Source organism: Haplochromis burtoni, unplaced genomic scaffold, assembly GCF_018398535.1.
Source record: "Haplochromis burtoni strain Fernald_Lab_line unplaced genomic scaffold, NCSU_Asbu1 Contig_202, whole genome shotgun sequence".
Lineage (NCBI taxonomy): Eukaryota > Metazoa > Chordata > Actinopteri > Cichliformes > Cichlidae > Haplochromis > Haplochromis burtoni.
In genome coordinates, this window is record NW_024582563.1 from 622,175 (window position 1) to 649,346 (window position 27,172).

At 40.1% G+C, this 27,172-nt stretch overlaps 1 protein-coding gene across 2 annotated transcripts in view; it reads right to left on the reverse strand.

Moving 5' to 3' along the window:
- LOC102291765 (E3 ubiquitin-protein ligase SH3RF3) overlaps positions 1-27,172 on the reverse strand; it is a 113,351-nt gene that overhangs the window by 8,833 nt on the left and 77,346 nt on the right. For both annotated transcript variants that reach the window (XM_005935739.3, XM_014337935.2), the window contains exons 3-8: positions 26,035-26,130; positions 17,655-17,963; positions 16,950-17,065; positions 14,143-14,313; positions 9,692-9,966; positions 5,347-5,672 (exon numbers count right to left, since the gene is read on the reverse strand). In XM_005935739.3, the coding sequence (XP_005935801.2) occupies positions 5,347-5,672; positions 9,692-9,966; positions 14,143-14,313; positions 16,950-17,065; positions 17,655-17,963; positions 26,035-26,130 (1,293 nt within the window). The remainder of the gene's footprint in view (positions 1-5,346; positions 5,673-9,691; positions 9,967-14,142; positions 14,314-16,949; positions 17,066-17,654; positions 17,964-26,034; positions 26,131-27,172) is intronic.

The window sequence follows — 27,172 nt, forward strand, 5'->3', positions numbered from 1 at the left end:
TATCTATCTATCTATCTATCTATCTATCTATCTATCTATCTATCTATCTATCTATCTATCTATCTATCTATCTATCTATCTATCTATCTATCTATATATATATATATACATATGTATGTATGTATGTATTAATCTGGCATTTACTTGCTTGGGCTATACTTACACCTTTTTTTTTCTAACACTGAATTCAAAAATGAGAATTCAAGCTAATTTTAAAAGGTTTAATATCTTCTACAAACCGGTATATGAAAACTCTAACTTACACATACAAAATGTATAAGGTGCCACTTCTCTCTAGTATCGTGCTACATTCTTCTAATTATATGCGTAATACCTTTTAACTGTTTAAAATTATGAAACACCAGACAAAGGTTTAGCTTTTGACCTCCTTTCTTGACTCTGTTTATTGCTTTCAGTACTCTCACTTTTGACAGTGAATCACACAAAGACGTGTTCTTTGTCCTTAGACTGAAACTACAAAAAAAAGCGACATTGAAATTCAATTCTAAGAAAAAAGTCCCTTTTTCAAAAAGTTATTCATGAGGTTTCGAGTTATTTTTCATCACTTTTATTCCAACTCAAATGATTTCTCTGGACTCTACATAAGCTATTGAGCATGCTATAGTATACAGCTGATTAGCTATTGTGTAGCCTGTTACTGAAATTGAACTGAACCTTGACATAATAATAACGATATTAACAATAAGCTGTAATGGCATCAGAAACAAGCGCAATTCCAGACTGGAATAAGTAAAACTAAAAATTTACTTGACAAAGGACATGAACTGAGTCCTTGGATAAGAAGAAGACGATCTGTGAACATATGTCCAACTCTACCATCTTTCAATGCAGAATAATGAACAAATGTTAAAAAAAGAGTCATCCCAAAAATTGCTAAAACAGTTTGAGATCCAGAGCAAATCCTGCTAACAAGCAGACAAACAAAAACAGAGAAACCAAACTAATCATGTTTCCTTAGGGAGACTACACTTCTTCCATGTAATTGAAATTTAAGATATTGCTGTCTATATATCTGAATTCTGCTCACTGGCCCTTGTGATAGTTCTGCCCAGCTGTCACAGTAAATTTGCAAGCCTTTGCAGATGGCTTTACAATACTATCGTCTACTGAACCAGGCTTGACGGAAAACCTGCCTGTTCTGCATGAAGTTGTGAAAACTAGAAGCCGTCATTAAATATGGAGGGTGATAAGAGTAATGATCTGTCACAGAGAAATAGCCAGAACACAACACTTTCGGGAGGATTACTTCTTCTTACTAATTATAACTAATGAGCACAAAACTGCATTGAAATGTGTGCTCAAGCGAAGAAACGAACAAGCAAAAATACTAGTTAAAAAGGCACTTATGTCAAAACTTTGTTCAGCTTGGCTTATTTGTTTCCTGCATGAAATACACCTACTTTGGCTGGTCAATAACTTAATTTGGACAGTTTAAAAAGGTCATTTGTTCAGGTGTAAATGGCTTCCTGTGACAGTCTGTAAATTAAACTCTGTTCCTTTCGTGAAAGCAAATGTGTAGAGCATGTCATTGTTTAAACTTAAATCTAAACAGGGTCGAACATGCTAACCTTTAAAACTGCTGTCTAACTGGAGTTTCTGAAATTGAATCCATTAACTCTGAAAACAACCAGCAGAGTATTCATCTACACAACAGCTTATTCAACCTAGGGTCAAAGGGGGCTATCATTAGCAAAAAAAGGCTCAAAAAAAAGGTGGTGTATACCCTAGACGTGTTTTCAGACCACCTCTAACATCCACATTTATGGCCAACTTAGAATCACCAGTTAAAGTAACATGCATCTGCAGAGGCCTTGTGGGAATAACGCAGGCCCAATGAGAACACGCAAACTCCACACAAGAACGGCCCCATCGACCAGGAGGCCCACACCAGGAACATTTGCTGTGGTCAAAATTGCAAATAATCCCGAGTTGCAGCCCTCAGATAAATTCAATTATTACATCTTGGACAACCAAATTCCATTAGTGATGATTGAGTGTTTTGATGATAACTGTATTAAAATAACTGATAAAATCAAGCAAAACAAAAAAGGAGACCAATAATAATTCAGTCCTAATGACCAAACTTATTATGGAGGTGGGATGGTTAGAAAAAAGTGCTTGGGAAAGCATTAGGGGAGGCTGTAAAACACTTTGACTCAGCAGACCCACTACAGAAAATGAACCGCATAACCTGCTCCTACACTCAGAGAAGCAGCGCTTTAGGGATGTGCATTCCTCTAAATAAAGACATATGTTTTTTTCTTGTTAGATGCCTAAAAAAATACTGCTCACCTTTCTTTATTTCCCAGCCTTCTTTAAAAATAAAAGTGCTCACTGTCTGGATAACATACAGCTGTCTCGAGTGTACTCTGGCATGGTATAACACGCATAAGATGTTGCACGGCTTTGGCAACACAGGCTTTCTTCCTTTTCATGCAAATGCAGATTGTCTGGAATCTAATTTGGGAGAGCGAGGGGGGAAAAAATAAAGATTAAAGAGATAGAAGAAGAATGGAAGGATGGAGGAAAAAAGGAAAAGAAGTCAGAATGGGAAAGAGGTAGAGAAGAGGGAGAAAAAGAAGAAGGTCAACAGTGGGTGGGAAAGAAATACAGGGGGCAGGATAGAGAGAACAGAGAGGTTCAGGCATAGAGATAGAGGGAGGGAGGCGGGAGTGAAATGGCACAAAAAGTGAATAATCACTCCCTCTCTTCTTTCATCTGCTGGCTTAAAGGCTTAATCTGCCTCCTGCGAGTGTGTGCGCTCATCTGTGTGTGCGTCTGTTTGCACGAGTGTGTCGAGCCCCTGGTGTTCTTCCAAAATGAACCATGAGGGGGCAGCAGCTACTCGCATTTAATCGCTTGTGACTCTGCCGTCCAGTCTGCGATTTGCACAGTATGTAAATAAATACCGTTGATGCTCGTGTGTGAGTGAACTTGTCTTACAATTTAAATGTGAGAAAGCTGTGATAAAGTCGCAGTGTTTTTAACTTCACTTCTAAAAGTAGGCACCATGGAGATCGGGGTTGATAGGAGTAATGCACTGGATGCCACTTTCTGTCCACCCACAGAGCTAATTACTCTGCCATTTTATTCACCCACGCTCAACACTCTGCTTAGGTTTAAAAAAAGAAGAAAAATTGAGAAAGATTAATCAGGAAATTTTAAGAATGAACATCTCCTTCATATTCATATATCTTATTTAGTTTGATATCCTTGTTTTCCCTAGTCATAGCTGTCGCTTTAAGGACAAAAGAGCCTCTGGGTATAAGGATCAAGGTTCCAACATGATTTAATGACACCACTATACAGCTAAATGTGAGACTTATTTACAATCAATCTCCAAAGTGTTTCAAGGCATTTTCAGACTTCATGCAATCACTTCTGACAGCCTTTTTCTTGGCGGTTGGCCTGTGAGGGCAGGCCTCTTGGAAGTGGTGTACAAATGCATTTCAGTGTCCGGCGTGATATGCGTCTGTAATGCTGGCTTGCACTCTAGACAGTGTGTCGAACAGAGATTACCCTAAACTGCGTCTGGCAGAGAGTTATCATAGCTGCTTCATCATTTCCTCTGTAACAAAGTCTGTGCAGCCTCACCGCCACGCTGATTTCATACCTGATGTTTCAGCTGTGCCAATGCAACCGCGAACGAGCCAAGTACAAAAGGATAGTGTCATATAATGGGACAAAAGATGTCAATACCCAGTTTTTTAACCAATATTAATTAGGTTGTAACAAGCCCGTTTGTCTTCGGAAAAAAAGAAGAAGAATTATCTGGCTTTCCTCTGAAATTTTAATCAGCATTTAGATGATAAATGGATGTTACAACTACAGAAAAATCCATACTGAGAGGCTCTTTTGGGATCAGAGACAGCTCAGAAAGGATGTTTAAGCCAGGTGATCAGTTAAAAGCTGAGAAAAATCTCTTTAAACCCTCCAAATATATGATTTTAGGAGGGTGGTGCAGCGGTGAGCTTGGGTCTGTACATGTACCTGTGTGTGCACAGGGAACTGTGCTTGTTTGGCAAATGGTGATTTGAAACTGACCGTAGACGTGGGTGTGAAAGTGTAGTTGTCATTTTAGCTATCTGTCTAGGTTCTACTGCGCCTCTGGCCCTATATCAGCTGGGATAGGCTCCAGGCCCCCTAAGAAAACTGTAAATTGGTTAAGTTGTTAAGAGAAGACCATAGTGTGTATAATTTTAGTGATAAAAGGCAGCATTCTTTAAAATCATAATGAAATAAAGGATGTCATAAATAGCCATTTTAAATGAATTACACGTAGTTGTAATATATTTATTAGTATGTGGAACACAAACTCCTAACAAAAAATGAGAGGCATTTCATCTATGAGTGTGACAGTGTCAACAAGGCCTCTGCCTGCTGTTCCATAGTCAATGAGCTGTTTGTCAGCTAGCCACGTAGTTAGATTAGCTGTCCCAGACAGTGAAGCCAACAGTGAAGCAAATGGAGCTGAGACAGATGTGAGCTTTCGGTGCCATCATTCACTGTCAAAGCAGCCCGACTTAACATCCACAGCTTTAACGCTGCGGTTCTTATAACATATAGGATGGCACTCAGCGTTTGTGCCAGCTGCCTGGGTGAATGACACTTACGGAGGAAGAGGACATACACAGCACAGATTTCACACCTACTTAGCTGTGAAAGGTGAAAGACAAAACACATTTTCTCCTCGCGTGGTGTGAACATTAATTAAACTATATGTGATGAGTATTAATAGGAGGAGTATAATGTCTGGAGACATAAAAGTAGAAGTGGCACCAATTACTTGTTCCCTCAGTTACTATCCGTGTAAATGAGAAGAGCTGGGCGGTCTGAAATGAGGGAATTTAGGTGCAGGCAAAATACGCAAACTGACAGATGAGTTTTGCCATGTTGAATTTCCAGCCGTGAAAAACGAGTCTGTGAACATTTTCATTAATAATTTTGGTAATTCTGGTATATTTTTCTGTGTTCATGTCCATAGATCTGAAATATTCTTGCCCTGATATAAATACAGTCATTTATAGTTATTTTATGATTAAGAGGTGTGACTTTCATTTCTCATAGAACCTAATTCCCACAAAACAGTTCAGTTTTGTGATTATATATGTGAAGAAAATAATGAAAGCCATATTGTAATGTAAGACATCCAATTATTCCATTAGAGGAAAAGTCCTTGTGGCTGTAATTTCACAAAATCCAATAATTTTTTTTCAAAATCTGATGGCAAATGTTTGTACAAAAAGACAAATATTGAAGCAAGCTAATAATATTTGCTCTCTGCTGCAAAGTGTCTTCAGAATTATCAGCGAGAATGAGCCTCACCTTCTCTGCTTTGGGCGCGAGGACGCCTTGGGCTGTGGTGTGTGAGGGGCCCGGCGATGGCGGTTGCAGTGGACTGGCTGACTCTCCGTTGAGGAGCACCGCGGACACGTTCGGAGGCGTGAGGCAGGAGAGAGGGGAGGAGAGGGGGAGGATGGGGCGCGAAGCCGGGGAAGAGAGGGGCGAGGGCCCTAAGCTGGGTCCCGGAGACACCATGGAGAGAGGACGACCCGATTGGCCAGGGCAGCGCGACGGGGAGGAGCTCTGAGAACGAAGGGGAGATATGGCCACCGTGGGGCGTTCCGGGCTTGCAGCAGAGGGACTGTGGACTGGAAGACACAAAGATGCAGTGTGGATTAGTATAAATGAGCGGCCTTCACTGACTGCAGCCGTCACTCGGTATTAGGCCCTGGAGGGAACAAATCAGTGGTTTGACATTGAGTCTCACTGAATAATCACTTAATATTGCAGGAGAGGGCTGGTTTTAAAATTGTGTCTCGGAAATAATAGGTCTGCCTGTATCTGTAAGCAGTTAGCATCATTATTACTTTCAAAGTCATCTTAGCTTGTTTAAGATGTACCCGTGCTACCTCACCCCTCTGTCTCCTGATACTCCTCATATACTGGCTAACACTAAATTACTTGATACACTATTGTGTCCAAGGCTCTGGTGCAATTTGCACAGGATAGAAAACATAGACACAGTACAGTCAGCCGATTGTCAACACCCATGTTGGTGCAAATATGCAAAGAAGTTGTAACCACTTTAGTTCCTACATGAGAAGTCTTCCAAACCTGCAAGTTTATAACGTCTGTTTAGAAACCAACTTGTCCAACAGCTAAGATAATAGTCATTATAATGCATTACTTCATGCATTTATAATTGTATTAATTCAATTTATAATGTAGGAAATGCAATTTAACACTATTAGGGCTGAGTTTGTTTCTCGTGAGAATAAAAGTGCACAAATATACAATTCCACGACAACATTCAGGCAAGCACGTGAGTGTGTTTGTGTATGCATGTGCACGCACAAATGGACACATATGGTTGCTAGCCACCTGCTCTTCTACACTGCAGAACAGAGGCAGAAATCCACAGAGAGGTGTACCGGTCATGTGAAAAAACACAAAATGCCAGAGCTATGCGCATACTTTCTTTTGTAATTGAGAACAGATGCGTGTGTGTGCATGTTCGTGTGCGTGCGTGCGTTTGTGTGCGCATATATGCGAGAGGGAGCGCAAGAGAGGGAGAGAAAAACAGAGCGAAAGGAGAAGCTCTGTCATTACGCCTCCATAAAACAAAAAGCACAGTGATGTCATTCAGCTGTGTGTTTTGTGAGTCTGTGTGTTCACTTGTGTGTACGTATGTACGTGGGAGTGCTCGTGTGTGTATGTGTGTTATTCTTGGCTGTCTCCTCACAGTGTGTACTCTTTAGCTTCCCAAATGAAACACTCACCATTATTTTCTCAAAGGGAGAAAGCAAAGATTCAAAGAGAGAACAAGGCTGATGTGTCGTATGGACACTGCTGTGTGTGTGTGTGTGTGTGTGTTTCTGGGAACTGTGTGTAAGGGTGCTTCTGGCAAAAGCAGTAACACTGCATGATCAGAGTGCTTAGAAATGTCTGTGTTGTGTGCAGAAGTCCAGTGTCTTTATGTGTGAGTGCATGTAGTAACACTGACATTGTGCTAAATTATCCAGCTGAGGTACAATGTGTTCTTGTACAGCCTCTCTGAACATAAACTCCCATCTTTAGTGTTGTTCCCTTAAGGTTTATGGGGTAAAATGCAATGATTGAGTGTATGTGTATGATACACATTAAATAATGTCCCACGATCACAAGTTTTTTCTAAATTTAACAAAAATGTTTTAGTGTCTATATTTAGGTTTTGCTGCTTTACTGAGGACTGCAACCGGTTGCAATCAACATGCTGCAGATACAGACAATACGATTGTTGGAAATGGTAAATGGCCTGCATTTGTATAGCGCTTTTCTAGTCCATAGGACCCCAAAGCGCTTTACACTACATTCAGTCATTCACCCATTCACACACACATTCACACACTGGCGATAGCAAGCTACATTGTAGCCACAGCTGCCCTGGGGCGCACTGACAGAGGCGAGGCTGCCGAACACAGGCGCCACCGGGCCCTCTGACCACCACCAGTAGGCAAACACGGGGTTAGTATCTAATGCATTATATTTACCCCACAGCATACCCTCTGGGCCATTTTATTAGGTATACCTATTCAGCTGCTTTTTATCTAATCTGGCAATCACGTGCAGGCAACTCAGTGCATTTAGGCTTGTAGACGTGGCAAAAACAACCTGATGAAGTTCAAACTGAACATCCAAATGGGGAAGAAAGGTGATTTAAGAGACTCTCAACCAAACTCCCTGAGAGAAACTATCCAGTGAGGGGTGGTTTTGCAGGTGCCAGAGATCAGACGAGCAAGACCAGATGGCTTCAAGACGACAGGATAGCAACAGTAACTCAACAAACTACAGGTTTCAACCAAGGTATACAGAAGAGCATCTCAGAAGGCACAACATGGCAAACCTTGAAACAGAATACTTTCAAGCAAAAGACCAGAGAGGGGCATCATTCAAACCCCACAGACTACTAGGATGACATGTCCTTCCTTCTGATTGGCTGCTTTCAGCGGGATAATGTGCCGCGTCACAGAGCTTACATAATTTCAAACAGATTTCTTGAACATGACAACGGGTTAACTGTACTCAAATGGCATCTCCAGACACAATTTGTCATTCCAATACAGCACTTTGAGACAGGGTGAAACAGGAGATTCACACCAAGTCTGTCCAGTCGACAAATCTGCAGCAAGTGTGTGATGCTTTCATGTCAATGTGGACCAAAATCTCGTTGAAGCTATGCCACGAAGAATCGAGTTCGTTCTAAAGGCAAAGGGGGAACCAACCTAATACTCGCAAGGCATACCTAATAAAGATGATGAGGGTATTTTATGAATGTATTAAAGCGAAGCAGGGTTATAAAAAGAAACCTTGGTTATCATGTTGACTAATAAAAAATTCACCAGCTGTTAAATCAGGGTTTTTCTCTGTCTGGTTTGGGAAAACCTGGGTGGATATGTGCACTTTGTTCATCATTAGTGCACAACTGCTTGCCAGCACAATATACTTTAAAAGCCAAGTGTGCACATACCTTTGGATATTTTGTCTATGTGAACAATACTAACTGGGTTTCATTTATTTAGGCACATTTTTCTTGTTTGCTTTTATTTAGCTGCTGCCAAAAACAATCAGCACATGACTAACAACATGGAAGAAGCTGAAGATTAAAGAGGTTACTTGTAAAACTGCATATGGTAGCTACTTGAATTAATGACTGTTCAATATTCCATTATTCTGTAATCAAAGACTATGGGGAAACAATGCTATAGCACCCCAAATAATCTGGACTTGGCTCCTTTAAGGCTGGAGGCTGCTGAGCAGTTTTACTGAAGCACATTAAAACTGTAAAAATACTGCACATCCCCGTATGATTTCTTTTTACTGAATATTTCTTTGCAGGAAAGATTCAGTCATCTGTCATTTAAAGAGGCCTTAATGTTTCCCCTTCTCCTGCGGAAAACCTTATTCTTTGTTTCTCAGAAGTATACGTCAATTTTGGAATAACTGATTTATCATCAAAGTAAAATCTTTTACCAATCATAGAACATACTGCCTGTGTCAGTTTGTTAGTCAGACCTTTGCGTTTTGCTAACTCTGAACTTGAAACTAACAGTCCTATTAGCCTGAAATCTGTAATGCTGCAAAGTAAAGTTTTTAAAGCATATTACAAAAACCCATGCATGATATTTTTCAGGATCTCCTTTGCTTTTACCCTGCATTAAAGAAAAATATACATGTGATTAAAGCAATACATCTATGTGATACTCTAGGTAACTGAAAAAAAAAAGACTTTTTCTCTGTGTCACAACATCCCACCTGGATGCAGTAGCCTTAACCTGGCCTGGCAGGCTAGGCTCAGTACAGCTGCTTTTACGAAATCAAGGGGAACGACACTGTTATGCTCTCTTCTCTGCTGTATATAGACCTTTTTCTGGCTTATAAATTGTTCCATAATGAAGAAAGGTGGTTTAGAATAGAATAGAATAGAATAGAATAGAATAGAATAGAACAGCTCTTGTCATTATGACAAGCTAACAAAAGCACAAGAAAACAGATATGATAGTCTACTTTAATTGTTATATTTGGGTTTAGTACATTAAAATCCAATTAGTAATTTTTTCTCACAAGAGGAAAACTTGTGCAAAACTTTTGACCAAGTAGAAATATATAGATTTAAAATGTTTCTGCTCACCCAGCTGCATTGAGGTGCGTGCTTGGTTGGTATGCTGGCTGGAGCGCAGGCAGTTTTTCAGCTGGGCGGCAGCAGTTTGTGGCGAAGAGGCGGGACTGATGCTGTTAACAGCGTTGGCTGAGTTTACCAGTGGGGTGCCAGGACGGGACGAAGAGGGCCCCGGGGATCCTGGAGACGAGGGGTCTAAGATTTTACTTGCCACCTGACTGCAGCCACTTCCTCCTCCTGGGCTGGACAAACACGAGCTCCGAGTAGCACCAACTCCAAATGGAGCCCTTCAACGAAAAAAGGTGAAAGCGATATAGACTTTTTATTAAATTTATTTAATCATTTAATTACAACTGCTTTCTACTGTACTTGTGACCCATTAACATTTACTGCTCTGAAAACATCAGTCTCTTTCAATACAGTGACTTTTCTTCTAGTGCCACATTAAGATTCATTTCAGTGTAAAAACTGTTGAACATATTGCCTTGAAATTTGATGTACCACTGGCCCCTGACAGTCCTCTTCTGTTTATTTGCTCGGTAACTCAAATACCCATTTAATGCTAAGTAGCAAATCGGAGCTTGAAAACCTCACTTTAATGTGGTCAACTCCAGCTGTGTATTCATCTCAAGCTGACGTGAGAAAGTAGCTTTACAATCCAAGACCAGAAGCCATCTCCATGTATAAAAATAAGATGGAGATAGCTTCTGGTTTGAAAAGTTAAGCCAGTGTGGAAGGGCCCTAAACATACAACCATTGCAAAGGAAAATCTGATTGGACAGATTTACCCAATGATATATTAGTTTAGTTAACATCCTTTTTATGGTCTCTAGCTATAGTCTTCTTTAACACAGCATGGTGTTTGCATTGTAAGTTAGCCATATTTAAAGTAAAAACAGAAAAAAAATGAGGGATAAGTCTTTAAAAATGGCTACCCCAGTCCTTACCAACCTGCAGCAACTCTGGGAACTAATTCTGGCCTTCTGGTGAACGATAAATGCAACTAGTTAACAGATAACAGATTTACCCTTTTTACTAATTTATCACGGTTAATTGCCATATTATCAGAAATGAATTGCATTCAAATGCAAATGTGATCCCATTCAGATTTAAACTGATAGACTGGTAGCAGATTGATAGTGAATGCAGTTTTATCACAATCTTATTGCATCAAAGTCACTTTAAAGACAGCAGCTGACTACAAGTGGTTGCAGACCTGGTCCCTTTCTCTGAAGCAACCATTTCAAAGGCAACAAGACTTTAAGTTCATTGCACGCAGTCACAGTAATTTAGTCATGCTGCAGTCTCTAACCACTGCTTTCCCTAGTGAGACCGCAGCACAATGGGGAATATAACTGAAAAAACAAACATCATATCATACTTAATAAGCGACCGAGACAATAAACTCATCAGGAGTTATGTTAAATGTTAATTATGAGCCAGTACTGAATCCAAAATTAAAATTTGCAAGCTTCCCTGTCAGTACTATTACCCTCTGTCAAAGTGAAAAATTCCGGTACTATTATCTGACCGGTGGATCAGCACGAGAAAGTGTCCTGCTGTAACATATATGGCGTTGCAGACTGCTCATGTTTCTGTCTGCAGAGTGCTGAATGGCAGAACAGTGAGCTGAACATTATTGACGCAGCGGTATTCACACACTTATGGTTGCCCATCGACTTCCCGTCAGACACATACAGAGTTATGGCTTTCTCTCCCTGTGTGTGTTTTTGCCAAAAGAAACTGCAAAGTTATCCACTGTTTCTTCGACACACTAAATTCAACTGCTTAAAGTGTGTGCTGGGTTTAACTCAGGTCTTTTAGCAGGCGTTTTTGGCCTTACTTATGAGTAAGTTTGAAGATTTCATACAAAAGAGGATTTTTTTCCCCCCAGTATGAGTTCAAGATCGGAAATTAATCCGGCAACACAACAATCAAAAGGCTTCTTGGGAGTCTTATGTTTAATCACATGCATTTGTTATGTATACTCACGGTTTGCATTAACCAGGATAATGAATTCCACAACAAATATGCAAATATTCAAAGTGAAATTTAAATTTGCCAGTATGGGCCACCTGTGTAGCTCTAAAATAAACATGCATTTATGTGTTTGATCAAGTCAGTGTGTTTCTGTGTGCATATCTTTGGCAGCTTCTCATTATCATACTGAGAAATTTCTGAGCTGCACTGCAGACAAAGGGGGGTGGGGGGTAGGGGGGGGGGTGTAAGGAGGGAGGAAGGCAGAGAGGGAGAGAGTATGCTTGCGTAAAAATAACAAATTGCCTCTCATTTGATTACTCGCCCATCCTGTCTTTCTCTCTTTCTCTCTTCTTGGGATTGCATAATTGCGAAATGTGAAGCAGCCATTCATATCCACTGGAGAAGGACACCTGCTGTTTTTGCACCCGTTTCATGTCTTTGTATCATTTTCTTTTGCTTTCTCTTCCTTCTTCTCTCTCCTGCTCCTCCTCCTCACTCTGTCAATTTCTCTTTCAGCCATCTTCTGTTTGAATTTCTTTCCATAATTCACGCCCTTCTTCACCTTTTCCTTTGTCAAACCCATTCTATTCCCTTTCAGCCGTTTTCTTCTCCTCTCACATTTTGCTTCCCTCCATTCGCTTTCCCTGTTTATCCTGCATAGCCTCATCATGCTCTCCAGCTTCTCATTACCTTCCTCTCTCTCATTTTTTTGGCTCTCTTTTCTTCCATTACTGTTACTGTGCCTTGCTTTCATTTTCTTCTCTCCTTTTTCTTGACTGCATCATGGAGCGGAATACAGATGAGATATAAAGCGACTGAAAACGTTTTAATGCATATGGGAATAATGAGGGTAATTAAGTTGCAAAATATTTCAGCACACCATTTTTACTGGTTTATTTGTTTTGGACAGCTACGAGAAGTAGCTGTACTACTAAGTAACGACGAGGATGGTAATTATAATAATGACGACAGTCGCAATGATCTACGGTGAGGCTGCGGAAGCCAAACACTAGAACGGCAGAGCCAGTAGTGTCGGACTGGTTAAATTTTATGATGTATTTAATTTAATCGTCATGTAACAACATTGAATTGATTAAGAATGGATTAGATCAAGATTAAGACATTTTTGCACTACACTTTGTTTCTTCTTGTCTTCACAGCAATATACAGTTTCGCTCCTAGCAATGGCTTCCCAGATCATACTTCTGGTAAATGTGCTGGCTCGACCTAATCATTTTGGTGGTTTTTGTAGCCACGTTGGAGATAATATGCACAGATTGCACCTTTCTCCAACTAAAGCCCCCCAAAATTACCTTTTTGGGTGTGCCTTTGTGACGAGAGGCAGCCTGAGTGAGTGCAGAAAAACACATGTGCAATTGCCATGCCATAATACCGGGCAAATTGCACATTTCAGTCTGCAACTAAGTAATGACTGCAAAAAAATTACACAGTAAATTACAACAACTATGTTGATGCTACCATTCACATTGCCTTTGTGAGAGGACAAAATTGGGGTGTGCGTCTGATTTGATTGCAATGCTGGGTACATTAAAAAAAATAAGAGGGCAAAAAGGCTTTAACAGGGCATAAAGAGATTAAAAATTTAACTCATGTGCCCTCTGCTTATACTGTGGAGAAATTCAGTTGAACTTACTTGTCCATCTTCGGTGAACGAGATTAACTGTACTCTAAGCTTCATCACCACAGCTGATATGATTGGCAGTCATAATAAGAGCTAGTGGAATTCTCTAAAAGCTAAGGTGCTTTAATTGTACCTTTATTACTTCTTTAAGGCCCAGCATAACTAAGACTAATTCAAAAATCAAACATAATGCACCATTTGGGTGTTCGTGAAAACAAGCCATCACCAGGTAAATGACCACTTTTACCAATATGTTGAACCCACAAGTGCACTATAAACTTTATGCTGTCATAAAATCTGCTTGTTAAGTAATTGTTGTCTTGTATGCAGCTCTTTGTACTGTGGATTTAGAAAAGATTATAGGCTCTATTAAATTGATGAAAGTGAAGTTGATGTAGCACAGCATAAGATACTTTTATTGCCTTTTACTTCAGTCACAGAAGCTGAAAGCCTTGCCTTAATAAAGGCTAGACTTCAAATGGATTTTCCACTCAGCAGGAAGAGAAAATATAAATGGACACAAGGGTGAGTATCAAGTCTTGATGTGACAACCATTTCATTTCACTTTACTGTTTTGCTTTTCAGCTTTGGTAATGAAGTAAAAATGCTCAGTGTGGGGTCCCAGTTTATTTAGCTTACATCAAACAACAAGGTGAGAACACCCGGGGTGGGTATCTCTGTTATCTGTCTTCAGAACACTGTAGTTTTACCACAGCAGACAAGTGGATGGATGGACACATCTCAACAACATCTGTCATTGCATAACTAAGTTGCCAAGTGTTCATGCAGAGGTGGTTCTTTCACTATTTAACCACATGCATGCAGTACTTTCCGCTCTCACCTGGACACAGGAGTGACATAGTTTCCCGGGAAGACGCCAGAGGCAGCAGTTCTCAGTGACGTGCCTTTGAACCATCCGTCTTGACACTTCTCTGTCACCCGATACATCTCCCCTTTTCTAAGCTCCAGCTCGTCAGCCTTCTGGGGTTTGTAGGCATATAATGCCAGGTATCTGAGAAAGAAAAGTGACAAGCTGCATTGCAAAAGCGAGTCATATAATAACAATATTTAACTCTAAAGGAAATCTTGAACAACTGTTCACCTAATTATAAACTCCCACTGGACATCTTCTTCTTAAAGCATGCATGTGGATTACTCCGAGTGAACAGCAGCAATTCAATCTTTTAATAAGGCAGTGCTGTTTGGTCCTTCCACTATAAATCCCCTGTTTTTGCTGTATATTTCATGTCTGTGTATTACTGTCTCCTTTAGAAATAGAGGGAAGGAGTGGGACTGCAAACACGAACAGTTGTCAACTACTGGTTTAAGTGAGACTATGATTATCACCCTAACACTGCAAATAAATATATACATGTACAGCATGTATAATGTTTTACTCCAAAAGTTGATTCTGTTCATCTGGATGTAGCGTTTTCAGTGGGAGAAACATTTCATCACTCATCCAAGTGACTTCTTCAGTCTCAGCTGACTGCAGGTTTCCCCAGTCTTATAAATAGTGCATTTTATGAAGGAACTGAACTCCCAGCCCATTGTTCCTTCAGTGGTGCTAGTTTCAGTCATTATGCAAATGCATCGTCAATGTTTTACCTTTACTTATCCACTAATGTGTCTAAGAATTAATTCTGTAATGCAGTTGTACAGTTGTTGAATACTAAATAAGAAAGAATATATTTAGACAGATCTTACAATAGCTTCAATTTACTGTTATGACAATTTGAACTATAAGACAACAAAAACACTGTTAAAAAAAAGAAAACATCAAAAGACGTAACACCTTTTTTGCATACTTCCTATTTTTACAGGACAACACTTTTTTTCTGTCTGAAGGACCAGTGTGACCAGTAGAGGTGAATGGTACACTTTGCCATACGTGTCTTGGTTTATGTGTTTACACACACATTTATTGATCAGTGTAGTATTTTGAAATGTCCTAAATGTGACTGTATATTGAGTTTTGTGGGTTCCACAACTACTACATATACATGATATCCCGGTACCGGTGCTGGAGTGCACTCATAGTTGTGTGGTGCCAGACTCCAACAGAAGACGATAATACCAGAAAGTAAACAAGTACTATATATGCTGCCTTCCCGTTTCCATGGTAACAGATGTAGGGACTGTCTTCAGTCTCCCCATGGCAACAGGAACAGTTGCCAGGTCAAGAGGAAAAAGTCCGACCTCATCAGTAGTATGAACTCACTCCGGATGCACGTGTGCATATTGTGTGTGCGTTTGTGTGTGTGCGTGAGAGAGCGCACGTCTGAGTGTGTACCTACTACTTGGAAAGTGATATTATTAAATCTGACAATGTTGCTGTATTTGGCTCACATCCTGCAGGAAGGACACCGGTTAATAGTAAACAGCACACACACAGGCCATCGCACACACGCGCATACACACACGCGAACTTCTACTTCTTCTATACAAGTGAAGATCTTCACTGGTGTAATGTTGTTCTTGGCACAAATGTATGGGTTTCTTTTTTAACACAATGTCTTTGTTATTTGTTTGAAGAATGATTTATAGTAATAATAAAACAAACAAGCAGATACAAATAAATCCTACAAAATAATACAATAAAAAAACAAACCCCCTAAATGTCCCAATTCCCAAACACTGACACTTTAAAAGCTATACCAAAGTAAACACTTTTGCTGTGGTTTACACTAAATAGTCAGTTTTTCTGTTCGAGCCCAAAGCTTTAGAAATTCAAACTTTTACAAATCTCTTTTTTTCACCCTGAAAAAATAATGCTATTATCTTTTTGTAATTTGAAAGAATATTGAGTTTCATTAATGTCTGTCCATTGTTATTATACCATAGTTCTAATTCTAACCTTGTATGGCGCGCAGACTAAGCAGGTGTCCTCACTTTCCAAAAATATCCACACCCTCAAGGTCTCACTCTCAAAATTGGTCCATGCAGCAATGGAAGCACAAGAGAACAATCACATGCTCACCTTGAAGAGACCTTTATTTTCCTAGTTAATTTGTTTGTAGGTTAGTTATGTGGTAAAACTAGGTTAGCAGTGGCACTTCCCCAGGACTGCTGACCACCTAAATTTTCCAAAGGATTCAATGTAGTTTTTGTGTGTTTGTGTAAAGATAAAGTCTCCAACTGCAGCAATAAATTACTTTATCATGCACATCCTAATGCATAACACCTCTTTTTATGTTGCAATGTATGCAATGTTAGTGTGATAGTCATAGTCTCACTTTTTATGTCATAATCTTTATGACAGAAATCTTTTTTGTGTGCATCTCTCATCCCTCTTGACATGGTCATCTTAATGAAATAACAAAAACCTGTACAGTAAAATGCTGTTAAGAGCCTTGTTACGAAACACTGACGTAAGCATCGCACAAGTGAGGAAATAGCATAACAGAGGTGCAATTTTCCTTTCTGGGGAGAATTTCATCATTGACCAGTGGAGGAGCGAATGTGCAGAGGTGGTGGAACACGGCCAATATCTCAGAGCACAACAAAAGGAAATATTTTTAATGCTGCCAACAGGCGGCTTGTGAAATCAAGCTTGGATCTGATGCTGTGATAAACAGAATGGGCAGGTGGAAAAAAGAGAAAAGAAAGTCACAGCTGGGTGAGCTCACAGGACTGAGGCATACTCACATGTTGAGTGGGAGCTGAACCTTGGCATGGGCCAGCAGCTCAGAGGTTATGGATGCCACTTTGGGGGGCACCAGCACCCCTGCCGAGGAGGGAGAGGGACCTGGGGGAGATGCATCCTAAAGAAATGCAAAAAGATATACAATGAAAATGCCTACAACCCACATGCAGATTTACAGTATATATGCTGGGTATTATTCACAGAATACAAACTGAACCCAAGTCTAAATACAACCAGAGGCAGTATTTGCAAGAGCAATGCGTCTCTAGTGAAATGCTGTAAATAAGAGGAATGATTTTATTTACATGGAACTGGACGAGTAGGTGATTGGGGAATAAGTTATTAAATCTAGAGTAACAGAGTGACTGAAGTGAACTCTGGTTTGTGAAATGCAAGCAATGCCTTAGAGGTGAAACCAAGGAATCAGCAGGGGCAATACACTGGCTGATATTAGTTCCCCGCAGATATATTACATGCCAAGCAACGTATTTGTTGACTGCTGTTTAACTAGAAAGTGCACAAAAAATCCAAGTGATTTTCACTATACACTTTTTAAATACAAAACAAGCATACTTGTACATAATGGGGCCACATTACATCTAATCAAGTATTTTTTTATGCTCAAACAAACTGATTTTCCCTGATATAAAAGATCTGCTGCGTTCTGTAATTATGGGGTCTGTGTACATCACAGCGTTCACATGCACCTGGATGCGTGCAGCCGCTCTGGGGTCAGAGGAGCTGATGAGGACTGGGTGGGAGATCTCCATGCTGTGTCTGTTGTTGAGCTGGGCAGCCCTCTGGCTAACGGATAGAGCGGTAAACGAATGGCGCTTCTTGGCGTTCTTCTTTCCTTCGCCTCTCCGATGGCCAAAGCCGTTTCCATTAGACGGGGACGCGCTTGGGGAGGGCCCGGAAGAGCAGGGGCCCAACGGGGCCGGCTCAGAACTCGGACCCGGTGCATTAGCTGGTATAGGTTTGTCAATCTCCATCAACTGCTTGGCTGTTTCATTTAACTGCGAGGAGAGCAGAGGAGAGGAGAGGGGGAGGGAACTATGAGAGAGAAGACGTTCAGGTGTTCGATTTCAGACCTGAGTGGTTCAAGTACATCTCCAGTACATTCAAGTGTGTTTGTGTGGCTCTCTTGCTGCTTGTTCTTGCTGGCAGCTTTTCAAACCAGCAGCACAAGAATCATCACTTACAACAGCAGGTCTGGTGAGACTCCCTCTGTGTAACACTTTGACAGTAGCTCAAACACACAGATACTCAAATAACCCACAGAAAGGTGAGCATTCACTTTGCTTGCCAGAGTTTACTCCTTTTCTTCTCACCAACAGATGGTCTTGTACATGTTTCAAACGTTTATTTACAGAGTATTTCCAGGAAAAACAGTTTTTTTGGGGGGAAGACACAATCAGCCTGATTCACTAAACAGGGGACTGACCTGCAGAGTGTGGGGGCCACCTCCAAATAGTGCTCATAGGTGTCGTTAGCTGGGTGATTTACAAAAGCTGTGTTGTTTTCTAAACAGGTGCAGTCGGCTCATTTCAATATAAAGCACAAAAAATGAGACATGCTGCTTTTTGGTGTTAAATATTGGAACAATTAGCAGGAAATTGTGTGCACAGTAAATCACTTACTTTGCACTATTGATTTAAATATTATCCTCCCTATAATTTGCACCTTGAAAAAGGAATTCCCAAAAATACGTATACAACACGGTTAGTGGCATAACCCCAGTTTCCACCTCTTACACGCAATCTTGACACTGCACTCTTTTGTAAATACCATTTTTCTGTTGTTTTGGTAAAACCTCCTTTTAAGACATGGCAAAAATGAATGAATCCAAAGCCTCATTAACTGGGTGATTAAAAAAAAAGGTTGGCTCTGTGACTCTAACATCTGGTCAGAGCTCTGGATTTTAATAATGTGTCAATTTTATTTATTTATTTTTTTCAACCAGAAATCGATGAGAAAGAAACACCTACTTTATTTATTTTTTTTACTTTAAGGTAGAAGAGCTCACACTATCGGCGCAGGTTGTGGTCTGTTTACAGACAGTGTGATTTACCGGCAGAGGAGAAGATGCATCATTTTGTTGAGGTAAAGAAGGAAAATAATTCGAAAAAAATAAGCCAATAAATTACGAGTGCAAAGTATCAAATTCCAGGTTCCCTTACAGCTGATAAATAATTTTACTTATTAAATCCTGATTTATAACAGTTACACATGCGATACACTATATAATAGAAGTATTAGACGTCTAAATTTATGGATCGCTGTGCTGGGAAAAAGCACCAGTATAGGAGGTAAAAGCACCTCTGTAAATCTAATCAATCTTGATTATTTGTGGTCAGGTACTGACCTGCAACAAGAAGTTAGTTGGTGTAGTCCTGATCATTGCCGTTTCCTACTGTACTCAGTATGCATCATATTATCAAGGAAAGAGCAAAATGTGTTTATCGACATAAAAAAGTAGTGAAAATATGAGAATGAGTGTTCCATAGAAATTGAATTATGTTATGTTATTATCTGTAATACTTACCAAGCGTTGGAAAACCCCCTATATGAACTAATCTGATTGTGTTTTCTGTGGACGTGAGCACATATTTGATTGCAAATGGGATTACTGAAAGGAACAATTTATATTTTTTGACCATTATGGAGCTCTGAGGTAGTTTAAGCTGGCAGTGAAGTTGTTTTACTGTCACACGTTGCTTGTACAATCCAATTAGTCATCCAGGCAATCATTACAAGAACCTGCCGCTCATTAATTCTTCTTACTCCGCTGCTTACGCTGCTTCTCTTTGTTACTGAAGTATCTGTTGCTTGCAATTCAACCTCCCTTCGCCTCACTCAGACAGAAACCCTGCAGCTTTTACATAAATACTATATACGCATTATGACCTGAGTATTTCACTTTTGTTACCTCAGTGAAAGTCTAACATTTCCGCTTCACATTTTTCTTCAGTGTAAAGCAAGGGTCTTTAAAGTGCTGCCTGCAGGCCAATGGCAGCCCATTGTTACATGCTGTGCAGCCTGCAAGCATGCCAAAGAAAGACTGTACATGTACATGTAGTTCATCGGCACTTCATGCCAAATTAAGGTATGACTTGGCACAGAACAAGACCAAAGGAACAACTCCTTTCAATTTTAACTCTTGTATTCTAGTCATCAAAGCAGACTGAATATTTATAAGTTTGAAATATACAGCTGGGCTCAGAAATATCTATGAAGCAGTGAGTTTCTAACAATAAATGTCTGAACAGAGAGATGACATATAAGCTAATGCATCTGATACATTAACAGACATCATCAACTTTGGCATCCTCCAACAAATTCCCTGAGCAACCCCTGGAGAGATATGTGTGGTATATAAGTATGTGTGTGTTGGAGAGAGAGACTCAGACAAAGTGTGTACAGGGCCGCCCTGTCTGGGTTCAGTGTTGGTGATGTTGCATTTCCATTTTAATAGATATGCTAATCAAAGCCAAATCATATGCTAATGAGCATGATGGATTGATGCTGCAGATATAACTCAGTTTGCTCTCATGAGGTTGACTAGAGGACACACACACACACACACACACACAGTCAGGAATTCATCCAACACTTTCACTAAGTGACTTACACAAACACATTCCAGTTACTGTCTGTGAATGCAACAACTGGACGGATACACAGACACACATAGATTTTCAGCTGTTCCACTGAAAATGGCGCATTAAATGACAGAGGGTGCGTGTCGGTGTGTGTGTCTGTGCGTGTTTGAGTGAAAGTGACAGAGCCAGAGAAAAGAGAGCGAAGTTTTGATAGGCGCAGTTCTTCATTTGGTGCTTTTGGCTGAATGAAATCTCCAAGGTCATCTATTATGTGTTGAGCTAACTGTAACGTGTGCCTTTTGGAGAGTCAGTTCCTCTCTAGGGGTAATACTGAGACTCGAGCTGATGAGCTGATATCTGCACTGCGAAAGGGTAAGCCAGCAGGACACTTGCATGTACTAGCACAAGCACACACACACACACAGACACACACGCAGAGAACTGGTGGCAGACATGTGCCAACTTCCTTTTGCTGCAGGGATACATAAAAGTGGAAACTCTCCACAACAAAAATAGAACAAAACAAAGGAAGTCCCAATATGTCTCCCGTTACCATCATTAAACTTAAATCAGTCATTGTCATTTAGCACAAACTTATGCACACTGAGCTCACATCTACCTGAAACCACATCAGCTCCTTCAGCTCCTGCTGCAAACTTACACAACACAGACCAGCCCACTCATTATATATCCACTCAAAGTCATGTCGGGTACAGTATATTCAAATGCAAAGCATATCTACTCCTTTACATCATCCACCCTACTGTTCTCAAACATTTAACCCCCCCCAAAAAACCCAGGCACATCCAATAAATCCACCCAAACTTACCGAATCAAACGAATCACAAATTTAACGATACATTTCCTGCAGTCAGTAAAATTAGATAGTTTCTGTCCTCTTGTTTTAATTCTCTTTTCAATACAGTTGAGATTAGAAATAGAGACGTGGTGATGCAAACTCTTGCATAAGCTCTGAAAGACCTACAGACATTATCAGATAACACGTATATAATGAAAAATTAATTATTTTGGCATGGCTCTTAACACGTGAAATGTACTGACATGAAAAGATTAGAGCACCCGGCTCTGCATGGCTTTCCATGCAATTAAATGAATAGTTTAAAAGAATAGTGTCAAAAAATAACACCCTTTCCCTTTAGGGGAGATCTACTAATGCAGAGGGCCCCAACAAAAAACTCAAAGCTTTCTGGCAAAAAAAATGTTGATACAACTTTTGGTGCAAATTGGTGCAACATCAACCAGCAATGCAAGTGATCTGGAAGTGGTATTTACTTCATATCCAGTAGGGCAGACACACAGGGATCTTAGTATACTAAGTCAGCTCATGTCTGGCATTAGAATCTATCTCCACACGGTTCTTGAGTAACCTATGATTGAACCTTCCCGCCTCTGTATGTGAAAACACAAGCATATTATTTCTGTTTGTCAAGCTCAAATAACAGAGTCACGCACAGGTCAACATTTGCAAATGCACACTCTATCTGTATAGTATAACAGACTTCAAGAACCAACCTCTTACCCACAATTATTTCCAAGCAAATCTAAACCAGCTGTGACCCTTTAATACAAGTACCCGAGATATTAAACACATCCACCTCAAACTGCTTCATTTTTACTAAACACTTTGATGACACCATTTTTAATTCACTCTAAGCTTCTTTTTAAAAAAATCTGCTTTCTGTTATCACAAAAAGTTACCACAAAACCCAGTAATATCTGTTAGAACCCAACAATATGATCTAAATGGGCTGTAATTTTTTCTTGAGCAGGCGGCCAACAGCCTTATGCAAAAACAAATAGCTAATGACAAGCTGTGGGTAATCAAGCAAGTGCAGGACTCTGCCAGACGCACTGCTGCTTTGCACCTGCAGTAGGCACGCCACTTGAGTAGAAGGTCCTTTTAAGTGGCTTGCAATGATGTAGCAACTGCAAAAACAATTTGCCCATATGTGGCTCACCCCACCTCTCAATGAGGTCTGAGTGATGGGATGTTATTGCATCTTTGTTGCATTAAAATCTGGAGCTGTCTACTTATGATTGGATCACTCAAAATTAATGTTAATACCTGGTCTGAACAGGGCCACAGATCGGCAGAGGCTCCAGCTGGGTCCTCCTTATTGGCTTTTAAATGATGACACACACACGCGCGTGCGCACGCACACACATCAAGCACTCACACGTCTGCTCGCACGTCGTCAACATGCCCCTGCACCCCCACTGTGTGAGAGTGATGGAGAGGGCTAAATTATTGATGCATCTCGATCTAATAGGAACCCCTGTGCGTGTGGGTGCGTGTGTGTGTGTGTGTGTGTGTGTATCCCAACACGACTCAGCCTATGGCTTAATCACCATCACCTAAGAGAGTCCTTTTCTAGAGTTGTTAGCTAATTTCAAGGACATTGTGTGTGTGAGATTGTGTGGCCAAGAGTACAAGCATGAGTAGACTGCAAACCCAGACATAGAGAAAAAATGAAAAATGATTCAGAGAGCAGTATGATTAAAGTTTAGAGAAAAAACACACCACTGATTTCATATACACATGTATATGGATCCTGATTGTAACACATGTGCTGTGTTGTACTACTAAGTGTTTTATATAATATGTGCTTTATTCAGCAAGAAAAAGCAATATAATGTATAAAAGCAGCATACAGGATGACTCCATCCTACAGCGACTTGCCTCTAATCTGTGCATTAAAAATCTGCTTTGACTTTATAAAGAAGACAATGCAGCTACTACATTGCAGCTGAACTCCTGGCACTCCCGCTGTTTTGAAAATCACACACACAAAAGCTCTTTGTAGTGTGGGTGAATCTCCTGTCATTTCTGAAGACTTCATCATTTGTTTTGGACAGGTCATGCGAGAATCAGCGTTTTTACAAATTTGTGGTGTCGTAGAGATAAAAAATTGCAAACACACTTGCTACCAATGCTTTTTTCTCCCCATAACAGCTTAAAAGCCTTAAATGTGATCCAGTTATTTTTTTTTTCAGTTGCACAGGGGATTAAAGTAAACTATTTTACTCTTGACAGCCATGGCACTATGAAAGAAGGTAGAATGTTTGGGGTGTTTTCAGCATTTTACTGAGAGAAAATTCCTTCAGCCAAGTTTTAAATAGCATTACAAACTATGTTTGCATTTCTGAGGGTATTTATGTGTTTGTGTTGTGCTTTCCTTTAGATACAGACAAGTGACAAATTAAAGGAAAAAGAAACCTTGGCCGCTACAGAGAAAGGATCTGGCAGCTATTATGCAGGGGAGCTCTTGCTGGCATGGTTAGGGTCTGTTTGTGTCCTAAAGCAGGGATGTCAAACTTATGGCTTGTGGGCCAGAACTGGCCTGCCAAAGCGACCAATTTGACGCACTCAAAAGCCCTGCAAAGTTGTGAAATGTTTCAATTTGGGAGTTTCCATTGCATTTTGCATCCTGAGGCATGCAAATCATTAAGAACGCATCATGTCTCGAAAGTGGTTTTCGTAACTGTTATTTTAATCCAAACCAGAGTTCTGAATCCTTTTTAATTTTACAGCACAAAGGCCCACAAAGGCATCGGACATGTCATGCAATACCATGCTGAAAAAGACGGATAAACAACAGAGTGATGCTTTTAAGTTTCTTTGAATTTAGTACACTGAATGAATGGTTATTAATACAGAAAGAGAGAAAACAGAAGTCCTTGTTTGTGCCCCCAACTGATTTGTACCTAACATAACAGAAACTCTAGGTACGCTTCACACAGGAACATCGAGGTACCTTTGACTTAGTCTACATTTTGGATTCTCTGGTTCGCTCTCGCTTTTTATCACTTAAGTTCCACTGTGTCACACTGTGTAGATTGTCATCCATGCCTTCATTTAATCACATCTGGATTACTGTTTACTTGTCTAAGCAAGGCTTCCTTTGAACGTCTCCAAGTTGTTCCAACGCCGCTGCAAGCCTTCTGACTAAGTCTTCTAAATACTCACATATCACACTGTTGCTAAATCAGTTGCTCTGGCTCCCCATCAACTTCAGACTTCACTTTAAGTGAAAATGACTTGACTTTTATAGCTCTGCGTGGACAAACACTGCCATACAACAGTGAACTTTTACATCCATACATCCCCAGCAGGTCCCTGAGGTCATGTGATCAGGACCTGCTGGCTATACAGCGTACGTGACTGTGAAATAAAGGAGACAGAGCTTATGCAACAGTGGCGCCCCCGAACTCTGGAACGCTCTCGCTCTGAGTCTGAGATCTGTGGACTTGGTGATCTCTTTTAAAAGGCAGCTAAAAACTCTGCTTGTTTTTCAGCTTTGTTTTTGGCTAACACTTTAGTTTTAGGTTTTTATTATTGTTGTTGGAAAGCACTTATTCATCTTGAAAGGTGCTATATCAATAAAATTTTACTAACTTGTTTAAAAAAAGATATTAAATAGAAATGAATGGATGTTTTCAGAAAGTACTTGGATTTCTTTAAACTTTGGTGGTTTTTACGTAAATATTTAAATTGTCTGGCCCAGTAAATCTCTTGTGGTCGAGCTAAAATAAGGCAGACTGCCTTGCCTGAGAGGAAAGGGTCACTGCAAATCAATACAAAGCTGTGGTGGCGCAGCCCCTCACTAAGACACTTAAATTTGTCACCCGTCTGAAAGTGGTCAAGCCTTAACATCCTGATATGGAAGCATAATGTGGAATCTCAATGCATAAACATCATGATTAATGGAGAATAATGAACACACAATATGCCTCCTTTCAGAGTGAAATCCCAGCGTTAATTAATATTAATGCTGGAGGCTTTACAACACTTCATTAATCAGCCAAGAACATGTAACCATCTCCTCTCACATCCTAACTTTAAAGTGAGCACACACTCCACGTGTCCCTGGTCTCTGCACTTATGGTAGTGAGGTTATTAAAACCAAAGAAAATAAATAATAGATTACTCATTACCACTGGCAGTGAATTTCGACAAGAGATATGCTTTCACTAAGTACAGAGAACAAAGTGCAGCTGTGCTAAAGAAGAATAGAGTTAATGACTACAGTAGTAGCAGTACCTTTGGTAAAATTTATAACTGGATCGGAATGCAATTTAGTTGAAACCTACTTGGTATCAAGAAACAATAATTTAGTAAAGGTGAACATATTCAGCTTTTTTACTGGCGACTATACTGATTTATCCTCCGCTTGCTAACAAATCTGAACCAGTCAGCTTCTTTCTTTAACATGGAAAGCTTCTACTTGTCAGTTTTCGGCACATTCCACAGTAGACAAGAAACAGCGTTTTATCACTCTTTCCGTGGACACATGCAAAACTAACTTTTGAAGCCTTCATCAAGAGTTCGATAAAAGGAGATCGCATTTTCTTCCTCTTCTCTTAAAAGTAGCAATGTGGCAATGACAATAGATGTGACAGTGGATGTTTTGCTACAGCATCATCGACACTTCTGCAGTGGGTTTGTGTTTGTATGCCATTTTACCTCCACATAAAGAATTGGGAAGATGCCAATCTTGTCTCCCAGCATGCCTTCTGCCCAGTTCTCATCTACTCGCCTGATTACTGTCAGCACCTCATCCTGGGGAGAGAGGAAATGAGTGAAGCTACAAACACACTCAAGTATACACCGTATACCACACTTCCAGAACAATAGACATTTAACTACTTTTGATATGCTGCAGAAAAAACAAAGTTTATTTGTTCTGCCTTTGCATATAAAGCGTTTATGCATAATGACGTGACTTTTTTTTAAAACATGGGCTACTTATGAAAGCATGATCAAATCATTCCAAGTGATGCCTTGCTACCTTGTTGAGGTCCCTGAAAATATATTTAATAAAGGGCAAATCAACATTTTTCAAGGCTGTTTATGTTTATGTTGGAATGGCAACTCAGGACTGATACAATTCCAGCACGACACACTGGCATCCTTGCAAGCCACTGCATATTAACTACAAACTGTAACCCTTTTCAGTGACTGCAAGCAGGCTACTGAATTCAAATTACTTGAGCTGCTCCCATTTCAAATGTAAAATGCGAGCTAAAAATGAGCTAAATATGACACTCTGCAGAAATATTTAAAATGACTGCCTTAGGGCAAAGTTAAGGTGAATACTGATGCATCTGTTTTTCCTTTTTTTCTACATCTGCGTGCCCAACCCAAACCAACTTTAGATCGATCAACAATCGTGTATATAACAACAAAAACCAACAATTTGATGTCAGTTTACATACTGGTTATCAGTAAATATGTACCTTTGTGTACACTTCCATCTCTACATTGTGCATATGATATAATATCACATGTAATATAATAAATATATGATGTTTTTCCCTCTGCTTCTCCTCTCCTCACATAAAGGTCTTGGTTAGACCATTATGGGATGGCAGTGATAATGCCAGCAAATGACTCTGTATTAGTCATACTGAGTAATTACCTCTCACACTGAGAAAACAATATCACACACACTGGTTCTGCATGACAACACGCATACAGAACTCCACGGGGGCACGTGTCTCTGTGTGAATTATGGTCTTGAATGATTTTCAGTTGTTAACCTGTTGATTAGTTTAACCCTAAAAATCAAAATAATGTGATGCCCCAGCATTATCTGTTCTCC